Below are 10,858 nucleotides of genomic sequence, written 5' to 3'. Positions count from 1 at the left end.
GAAAGAAAGGCAAAGGGATGCAAGAGGTAAGGAGACGGGAGACGGAAAATAAAAGCTGAGGCAAAAGAGAGGGGAGAGGGGAGGGGGTGAATCTCGCTTTTCTATTTTTCTCTTGGATCCCGCCCTCCTGGTCAGGGGTTGGTCAGGGAAACCCAACTCCCGCGCATGGATTGGTCGGCTGTCCTCTGGACGGGCAAAATAGTCTCTCCTCACAGACACAATAAAGTTTAGTGCTGGAAGCTTGCAGGCAGTATAGGCGCAAAACCAGACCGCTGTACCTCGTCGGTGCGCTGCGCTCCTCCACACGGACTTTACTAACGGGAAACCACGCAAGAAGGACTGCGGGATTTATTCTAATGTTAGTTTTACAAACTGCAGATGCACATGCTATTTTAGTAATTGAAACCACGCGCTTTTGTTTACGCAACGGTCTGCTCCTTTCTGGATATTTTTATCTACTGAATGGCTCGGAGTGGGATACTGTAGCCTCCAGAACGCACGGACTACACGCGCTCCCCTCCTGTTTGGGACTATAAACACGCGCCGGGTTTTTTTTTTTTTTGCAGAGGTAATCCCAACCTAACTTTGTGTTTGAGGAAATATCAACGGTGCCAATATTTACAGAGGGCAGCCGTTCGGTGTCGCGGTGACCATGCCCAGGATGATGGTTTCGCTCGCCGGCGCAGCCTTGATCCTCCTCTCCGGGCTGGTCGCTCCGCTCTGCGTGGTGCGGGCTTTCGGCGACGAGGTGGAGGAGATGACCTGCGACCCGATCCGGATCAGCATGTGTCAGGGTCTCGGGTACAACGTCACCAAAATGCCCAATCTGGTCGGCAACGTGCTGCAGTCGGACGCCGAGCTGCAGCTGACAACGTTCACTCCGCTCATACAGTACGGCTGCTCCAGCCAACTCAAGGTACTGGGACTGATGCTATCGCCCATGTAGTTAATGCACACTGATATTTACAGCAGCACAGAGCGGAGGAGAGGAGAGTAGACTGCGTGTAATTAAATGCAAACACTGCTCTTACACACATGCACAATTTTAGGAACATTGACCCCCGCTCTCAAAAAAGGCACAGCCAAGATACTCTGCTATATTTGTGTGTATGCGCGCGCGTGTGTCTGTGCGTGCGCGTGTGGAACAGAGTGTGGTCTCAGAGCACATGACAGGGAGCTAGTAGCAATAGTTGACTATTCAGGCAGCAGTTCAGACTGATGGTGCCACTGATAATGACCAACACAATATAGGTTGATTGATTCCCATTCCCATCCAGTTATATATAGAGCCCTAGAATAAATGGAGGGGGTCCCTGCCGTCCTTCCGTCCTGCTGTGCCAGGCTGTCATGCTAATTTCAATGAAAATGCCCCCTCTGTCTGTTGACATTCTGAGTTCATGCCCCACACAGCAACAGCTGAGTCTTGGAGGCTATATACTGTAGTCTTCTTGTTAACAATGGTGCCCTCAGTGTCCTTAGACAAATGCTGCTTGTTTGCCTCATGCACCATGTAAGAAAAAATTACATTGGGCTCATTACTTGTCTCTGAGATTTTACTTTAAACTATAATTGGAATGACTAGTGGCACAATGGAGAGCATATTTTTGGAAATATCAGCCAGAGTCTTAATGAATGGACTTTCTTGTATTGTATGTGTGTGTAGCCTTAAAAAACCTTTTTGATAAGAGACACCCTTGCACACACACACACACGCACACACACACACACACACACACACACACACACACACACACACACACACACACACACACACACACACACACACACACACACACACACACACACACACACACACACACACACAAACATAATTGCATTCTGCATACATTAATCTGAAAATGAGCACATACCCAGAAGCTCTTTAGGGTCATTATTTCAAGAAAATTGTATTTCGGTAAATCCACTGTCCTGTCTCCAGTAGTAGGTATGGGGTATGTTATTATAATGTTACAGTGAATTATTGGTGTGTGCAGGTGCTTGGAAACGGCTCAAATTTAGTTTTACATGCTAAAATGAAAATGCAGCTCTAGGGACATTTGTGCCCATGTGGTGTGAGACAGGCTGAGCAACTGCAGCATAAAACCAAACTGTCCTTCTCCAGCTGAAAATTGTCTCACAAGATTAGCTGTCCCCCCCTCCCTTCTCGCTCTTTTTCTCTCTCTCTCTCTCTCTCTCTCTCTCTCTCTCTCTCTCTCTCTCTCTCTCTCTCTCTCTCTCTCTCTCTCTCTCACACACACACACACACAGACATGCTAAAGAGGGAGGAAAGGGGAAAGGGAAACCATATCCCCTAACATTTGCTCTAATGGGAGGCTTCCTGACAAGTAACCAGAGCAGCTCCTAGCAGTGAAGTGACAGTGCTCATGTTACCAACGGCCAGGGAAAACACCCAGAATGTGTTACATTACTGTCACAGAAGTCACAGAGTAGGCATAACTCACTGTGAGAAATATTAGAAATTCTACTGCATGTAATTTAATATCTTTCCAAGCAGACACATAGCTACATAGAAGACACACACACACACACTCAATTCACATGGCAACTTTGTTGATTTGCAAACTTTGTTCATTTCATTGAATCAAATCACAAATTACTGCAGGACAACTGTAATAAATGTGCTACAGTTTGGGAACAAAGATTCTCTATTTGTTGCGAGGAGCTGAATACTGACTCCAGATCAGCCAGACGTAGATACTATAACGCTGCCCAGATACTGCTCAGAGAGCAGTAGAAACAAACAGATTTTAAAGGAAGCTCCCGTTGACTTAGATTAAAGAATTTTGACATGGCATACCACGCAGTCTGGTCAGTCAGGAGACATAACGCAGACAGAGCAGTAGCTTGCTGATGAGGACTTTTATACAGTTTATTTATTTTGGTTGTAATTTTAACATGCCGTGCTGCACAGATGTTACTTTGGAAATGATCTCTCACAGAAAGTAAGAGTTATGTTTTTGTGGTATTTATTTCCCAACCTCGACACCCTTTTTGGATTCATGTTTCGTTTGGGATCCACTCAAGGTTCTGATTTTATGATTGCATTTGTCTATCACTGGATTGAGGCTGCTCCCAAACATTTTGTTCTTATTATGGCCCAATAAATATTTTGGTATTTTTGAAACCGAAAACTAAGCAAATCTTTCACTGCAACATATTTTTGTATTTTAAAGTCGGCAATCATCACATCCAAGCACCTGGAGCATATGTTTGTTTCTTTTACCTGAATGGAGCTGAGTGAAATGTAATTTCTGCTTCTGTATATTTTCATATCATGAGCCTGGTACAATTTTACACTCAGATTTCACTGTAAAGGCATGAAATCAGTGAAAATTGCAAGCTTTTGTAGAGCCAGTATGCCTCCTCCCACACATCTCAACCACCTCAAAAATGGTCAAATGTGGCTTCAGACATTTCACTATCTTTATAACCCTGACATAGATATCCATTTCAGAACCATTGCCATGGGACAGAGAAAACCGAGCCTTGGATTAGGGGGGATTATGCAGCATTACATGGCACATGCCCTCAGTGTTGTTAAATCCACAGATTGTTTTTAAAGACGACGGAGTTGTATGTGTAACCTTGGAGCAGGTTAGTGTTGGCCGAGGTGTCATGACTCAAGTTCTGGAGTTTTTATTAGAAGTGAAAATAGAGACCTACAACTACAAGAGGTGATGCAACATATTGAAAGTAAAAAGCAGCGAAAAGCAGCAGGATAGTGAGTGCTATATGCAAGTAGATGGAGGATCCACTTGTGGGAGTACATGCTGTAGCCATCTACTAGCTGTAATCCTGTTGTAATATATAGAAAGATGGGCCCATGGGGCACTCACAGCGCCGTTTCCACTCCTTTAACAAGCACTACGCCACAGACATGATTTACCTTCTGCTTCACAGTGTGATTTAACTTGACTGGAACAAAGTCTACAAAGCAGCGTACTGACATCTGACATAATACAGGATGAGTCTTACTGTCATTTTTCACGTTGTTTACATCATTCCTCGCTGTGTTCGCTCCTTTCTTTCTGCCAATAAAAAGCAGAATAGCTTATGTTTGAATATTTACACGCACAACAAAACATTACTTTAATTGTAATTCAACAAATTTACAGTCATCGGTCTGAGCTCATTTTATGACCCGCATCACTGCTTCTCCTCTCAAAGCTTGCTCTGTAGTTTTGCAAAACAGCGTCCAAAACGTTCAACTTGTAACCTGTCATCTCTCATTTTCCCCCAGTTCTTCCTCTGTTCAGTCTACGTGCCGATGTGCACGGACAAGGTGCCCATCCCCATAGGTCCATGTGGAAGCATGTGTCTGTCGGTCAAAAAAAAATGCCTCCCAGTCCTCCATGACTTTGGCTTCATATGGCCTGAGGTGAGTCACATCACCACAGGAACATCCTGTGTGTGTTAAGAAATATAACTAAAGGCAGGGTGTGGTTGAATGATGCAGAAAATTGGATGTAAGAAACCAAACTATAATAAATATGAAATTCTTTCTTTTCGAACAATAAAAATGATGTAGATTAGCTCTAAGCGTTCTTAACAGCATGTTCCACAGTTTTAAAACTCAATTTCTCCATCACATCTTCTCTAGGTTCTCAACTGCAGCCTCTTCCCGCCTCAAAACGACCACAACCACATGTGCATGGAGGGTCCGGGCGACGAGGATCCACCTTACCAGCCAGTCCGCCACCCTCCCCACCAGGAGGAGTGTCAGGCCCTTGGATCTGCACCCGACCAGTACACCTGGCTGAAACAGACTGAGAGCTGCACTCTACAGTGCGGCTACGACAGCGGGCTCTACCGCCGAGGGGCCAAAGTCTTCACAGACGCGTGGATGGCGGTGTGGGCTGTTCTATGCTTCCTGTCGACCACTCTGACAGTCTTGACGTTTCTATTAGATTCACAACGTTTCTCCTACCCCGAGCGGCCAATCATCTTCCTGTCTATGTGCTGTAACCTGTACAGTGTTGCATACCTGGTAAGTTGGAGAGTCAGAATGATATCATCCTATACTGACTAAAGTACAAACAATAGATAGACCCTACATACACAAGCACAAGAAACAGAAAAATAAAACCAAGACATGCTGAGACACTAAAAGATAAAATCACGTTTGCAAGAAGAGAACACTGCCAGAATATGTGATGATAAAATTACACATCACATGCATGTGCCTTTCTTTATCTTAAGCAGCCATTCCTTTCTTTACATGTTATTATAGTACTGACTGTTTTTTTTTTTAATATGAAATTGCTGCTACTAGGCTAACTTAGTCTGCCTCCTTTTTTCCCCTGTTGCTCAAGGAGCTTTGTTCCCATTCAAAAAATAAATACAGATAGCAGTGAGTAAAAATAAATCTGTCCTTTGTGACCAATGAAAAGTTTCTATTTGTTATTTTAATTCTCTAGGTACGGTTGACTCTGGGGAGGGAGCGAGTTTCCTGTGACCTGGATGCCACAGCGGTTCCTATTCTAGTACAGGAAGGTTTAAAGAGCACCGGCTGCGCCATAGTCTTCCTCCTCCTCTATTTCTTTGGCATGGCCTCCTCGCTCTGGTAAGTACAAACACACACACACATGCACTTTTCTATCATATCAATCCTTCATCTCTTTTTCCCAGTTTGACTATTGTCATCATTTGTTGTGCATGGGTTTTGTTGGAACAATTGAAACACGGCACTGGTATCCTGTTTTCTTTTACATCTAACCATCCTGTCTCATAACCTCTGTCCTCAATCACATACGGAGGCAGCCTTGGTATAAATGGCCTTTTTTGCATCATTTTGCACCACAGTTGCAGTGGAAACACACTGCTGCAACAGCATTTTCTTTTCCTTTTCCCTTTGCCCTTCTTTTCCTGTTTGTCCTCACTCCTCTCTTGTGGAAATGCAACAAGCTGAAAAGCTCAAAGACTTCACTCAATCCTAAAACATGACCAAAACTCAACAAGCCATGATTATCATGAACACTTGGTGAGCATGTGCACCTGCTTGGCTCTGAGAAAACAAATCTTTTTTTTGTCTCTGCTCAGGTGGGTGATCCTGACGCTCACCTGGTTCTTAGCTGCTGGACTGAAATGGGGTCATGAGGCTATTGAGATGCACAGCTCCTACTTCCACATCGCAGCCTGGGCCATCCCAGCAGTTAAAACCATTGTCATCCTCATAATGAGACTGGTGGATGCAGACGACCTGACTGGTCTCTGCTATGTTGGCAACCAGCAGCAGGAAGCGCTCACAGGTTTTGTGGTGGCTCCGCTGGCTTCGTACCTTCTCATAGGTAATTACAACAACATAGTGCATTCCTACATATATTCTATAAGGTCAGATGAATATTTTACTGCTACTGTTATCTCCATCTTACGGTCTTGTTTTTCCTATGTGCACCTCAGGCACCCTGTTCATCTGTGCCGGCCTGGTGGCTCTTTTCAAGATCCGCTCCAATCTGCAGAAGGATGGCGCCAAAACAGACAAGCTGGAGCGTTTAATGGTGAAGATCGGAGTGTTTTCTGTTCTCTACACTGTCCCAGCATCCACTGTCATCGGCTGTTACTTGTACCAGCTGTCTCACTGGGGAGAGTTTAAGGCCAGCACCAGGGACTCGTACGTGGCATCGGAAATGCTTCGAGTCTTCATGTCACTGCTTGTAGGGATCACGTCGGGCATGTGGATTTGGTCGGCAAAAACCCTCCACACCTGGCAACGCTGCTCCGCCCGCCTGCTCAGAGACAGCAGGGCGAGCCGAGGGGGCAAGAGGGCGCCGGGGGAGGGCTGGATCAAACCGGGGAAAGGCAATGAGACAGTGGTGTGAGGAGAAATAAAAAGGGAGTGGACAGTTAGGGACTTCTACCTGCCTCTCTCACACCGAACAGAAACTTGCTCTCGCCTAATGAAGGATGGCGATAAAACAGAATCAAGAGGCGAGAGGGAGATGAATAATGTGACGCAGGCACAGAGCGGGAGATTCTCAAGGAAGCCACTGGATGTAACAGCATCAAAGAAGATTGCTGAGAGTCCATGAGCATGTCTCACCCCTCGAACTGACTCTGTGCCTCTAAAAAGGACTTGAGAAGGAGACAAGAGGAGGACTGAGTCACACAGAAGTAGCAACAGGAGCCTCTCTACCTCTGTTAGACTTCCTTTTCCCAGAGATAGAGAAAGCAAAATAAAAATGAAGGAGAAAGAGAGACGGACAAGGCAGAACAAAAGCATCAAAATGCAGACCAGACACACCAATAAGCTGTGGAGCACCACGTCTACCTCTCTGTCTCTCTTTTCTCCAGAGTCCTCAGCAGAAGAGACTGAACCTGCTGGATACAGTAAACCGTTATGCCGCTGTGTGATTTTTTTTGGGGGGGGGGGCTTTTGAAGTTTGAGATTTTACACTGGAGGGTCCTGGTGCAGATATTATACAGATGTAGGCTGAAGTTTCCCAAAAGCATCTGACACCTTGAGAGCCCCTTTCACACCCGAAAATGACGGACAGACCAAAAGTAATGAAATGAATTCAATGCAGTGAGTTTACATTTGAACATTATTCTGCATTTTTTTGTACAATTATAAAAGGTATTATTGCTTTTTGGGAAACCAGCACTAAGCTGTAATGATGCACTATAGTTATATACAATATGTGAAGTGGTGGGACTTCTAACAGATCATTACAAAGTTTATTAATATGCACAAAGCCATTAAGAGGGAGAGTCCGGTCAGTTCTCATTATGTACAAAGAAATACTGACTAATGTGGTTTGCTGTTCAAATGTGTAAAAACCAATTCATAACGACTTTTCTTACCAATATTATGAAGGCAAGGGCAGATAGAGAAACCTATTTTTTTAATCTGTCTTGTACATGTAGGTGAAGTGGTGGTTATGAATCACCAGAGTGGCCCAGATGTGCCTTTTATTGTCCCATAAATGTGTAAGGAGTAAGGCGCCTGGGAGATGTAGGCCTGTGTGCTTTACCTCAGCAGTCCATGAGAAGCTCATCTAACGTCCAGTGATGTGTGCAGTCTTCCTGGAAAACCCGCAGCATGTACGTTAGCGTGAAATCCAGGAAATTAAGTTATTCCCTCTGCCCTCTTTTCCAAACATCAGACCTAAGGCAGGTAAAAGAACTAGAGGTTATTCGACAATCACTTGCCAAAAGACACATTACGCAGTGGAGCTGTCACAGACACATGCGTGTGCAGGTACACCGACACACACAGAGGAATATGTTCCCACGAATCTCATCCACCAGCTCAATTATGAGAGGGAGGAGTAGAAACACCAATAACAAGACAGTGTATCCGTCAAGGTTTGGCTGTCTGCTTTTCTTTCCAGTCTGCGTCCACATACATTTTTCAATCACAGAAGCAGAATGAAATTGGCGCTATTAATAGGCGTGTCTGCACATCTGTATGTCTGTGAGTCCGATGCTGTCGTTGGCCCACTACCTGCCTTTTCCTCTTTAACCTTGTCTACATGGCTCATTTCCCAGACAATCAAGTCATCCCTGGAAAAGACTGTACTTTACATTTCTGAATTTCATGGATGATAAAGGCAAGATCTTGATTGACTGTCTCCAGAGGCACATTTTGTTTATACAAGGCCTTTTCCATCATTTTAGTCCTGTAGTTCTTCTCAATAACAGTGAGCTTTTTAATAACAATAAGTCAACTCATGTCTTTATCGCTGCATTCACCGAATTCGACAACTGCTCTTGTGTACCGTATATTTGCCTGACAATCTATCTAGCAAAGCTCTTGTATGTCAGTGAGTCTTTGAATGTATAATACATGGGCTGTGTGTGTCACATTACGCCTTGTAGATCTGATTGAGAAAATGTGGTTCTGGGTCATTTCTATGTGTAAAGGTTTGAATAATTTGGAGTTTTGCCCGTTTGTGTCTCATCTGAAACCAGTTAGTGCTTCATACAGCCTGTCACAGGTATTTTTTAGCAACATATTCAGAATGGGACAGAAAATTATTTTTCCCCATAACATGTTAAATGTAACTTCACCCTTATTGCATTCAGAGATACTTTTGGTGGCTCTGGTGAAACGTAGAAGCCTGAAAAACCAGTGTTTCTCAAACCAGCATACTGTATCTTGGCACACTCATGAAATTTCCAAAGTCAAACAAACATTACATTGAGTTAAAGTGAATTAAATTAACCTCTGACCACCTCCCCCCTGAGCTAATGCAGTTTCTCCCTCAAACTGTCTTAATGTTTTGGCAGTCTGCTCTCGTATGATCACACTGAGGTTCAGGTGACATTTCCAAACAATCACTGAATAGTTGTGCCTTGAAACACACAGCCTGAAGAAGATCAAGAACCACTGGTAATAGAGATTTGTAAATGCCTTTGAGAAGCCCAGAGATGAATCAGTGTCTGGGCCCTGTACACCAACACTGATTGTAGCCTTTAAGGTCTAGACTGTTCATTTGTATAGAAATACTCAGCGTCTTGATGAAGTCATCAATGTATTATAAAGAAATTGCTAATTTATCCTTGTAAAAAAGTGACAACATTTTTAAAAACTTGTTTGTTATTTAAAAAAAACACTTTTGTATCAGAAGAAGATGAATGAAAACTTTTTGGTTTCAAATATGTTGACACATCTTTGTGCGTATGTGTGTGAGAAAAATGCCTGTTACAAACAATGAATGCAGTATATATATACTATATACTAGAGATAAAGGAGTAATCCTGCATCATCATGTTGTGTATACACATTTTATGGGGAAGTGAGTGAGTGAACGAGTGAGTGAGAGCATCTGAAACTTCTTCTAACATCCTGAATTTGTGTTAAGTTAATGGCTTGAACAATGCTGCCACCTCTTGTCTGATGAGACAAATTATGTTGTGATGCATTGTCAGGCACTGATGCCTTTAAACAACTAATTGCGGCCTCATTGCCCTGTTGACGCTATGCTTCTATACAGCAGTGACTCAAGTTTGCATTTCTTTTAAATCAGTTGCTCTGGTTTAGGATAAGAAACGCTCCATAACCACTAAATTTGTTTTGAATCCACAGTGGAAACACGGTAATTATACTGTGTAAACATTACTGTACCATCCATCACATCTCATCAGCTATGAACTTAACACACACAGTCGCACAGACACACACACACACCTCCTCTCACTTCAAAATTAGTTGTAATTTGGTTTTACAATTACACTTAATGCATTTTAGGCTGTAATTTTCCAGTGCAGGGGTAAAATTGCATCTGGAGAAACTGATTAATTCTGGGCATGCTTGTGTGTGTTTGCGTGTGTGCGCGCCGGCAAAAAGAGAAAGAGCAAAAGAGAGAGTCCAAATATCTAAGTCTGCAGCTCAGATAGCCTTCCTGTAATTTACTGTGAGTGAATTGACTGTTTGTTTAAGAACTCACTCAAAAGCCTGAGGTAAAGGGAAAGTGACAGCATCTACTGCTCTATTGTTTCCAGATGTTGCTCTGCTAACACACACACACACACACACAGACACACACAGACGTTCACACACACGTTCACACACACACACACACACACACACACACACACACACACACACACACACACACACACACACACACACACACACACACACACACACACACACACACACACGTTCACACAACACAGACACACAAAAAAAGAGAGAGTTAAGGGAGTTCAACACTCTCAGATTCATACCCTAAATGGAGGTTTTTGTATACTAGTGCGTGTTTAAGCGCATAACATACTCTTAGTTTTGTTTTTCGGTTTTTACAACCTCTCAGTTCACATTTTTCCCTGAATGCCACAGGTCATTTGTCTCCTGGCTTTCCCCCCCAGGCAGCGGTTTTGCCGTTTCTGTGGT

General features: G+C 43.6%; 1 protein-coding gene across 1 annotated transcript; it reads left to right on the top strand.

Moving 5' to 3' along the window:
• The first annotated feature begins 246 nt into the window (after nt 1-246).
• Nucleotides 247-9,703, top strand: fzd4 (frizzled class receptor 4). Its single transcript, XM_083984786.1, has 6 exons — nt 247-916; nt 4,262-4,399; nt 4,622-5,008; nt 5,439-5,584; nt 6,061-6,308; nt 6,421-9,703. The coding sequence occupies exons 1-6, from the start codon at nt 653-655 to the stop codon at nt 6,837-6,839; spliced, it is 1,602 nt and encodes a 533-aa protein (XP_083840912.1). The 5' UTR covers nt 247-652; the 3' UTR covers nt 6,840-9,703.
• The last annotated feature ends 1,155 nt before the right edge of the window (nt 9,704-10,858 follow it).

This window comes from Trachurus trachurus (genome assembly GCF_905171665.1).
Source record: "Trachurus trachurus genome assembly, chromosome: 13".
In the NCBI taxonomy this organism is placed as follows: domain Eukaryota; kingdom Metazoa; phylum Chordata; class Actinopteri; order Carangiformes; family Carangidae; genus Trachurus; species Trachurus trachurus.
Note: the sequence above shows the minus strand (reverse complement) of the source record. Positions and strands in the feature narration are given on the sequence as shown.

Bases quoted from the DNA above. Each gene is read 5' to 3' on its own strand.
- fzd4 (XM_083984786.1), top strand. From the start codon at position 653: ATGCCCAGGATGATGGTTTCGCTCGCCGGCGCAGCCTTGATCCTCCTC. The intron at 4,400-4,621 runs GTGAGTCACATC...CATCTTCTCTAG, and splicing joins TTGGCTTCATATGGCCTGAG to GTTCTCAACTGCAGCCTCTT. The intron at 6,309-6,420 runs GTAATTACAACA...TGTGCACCTCAG, and splicing joins GGCTTCGTACCTTCTCATAG to GCACCCTGTTCATCTGTGCC.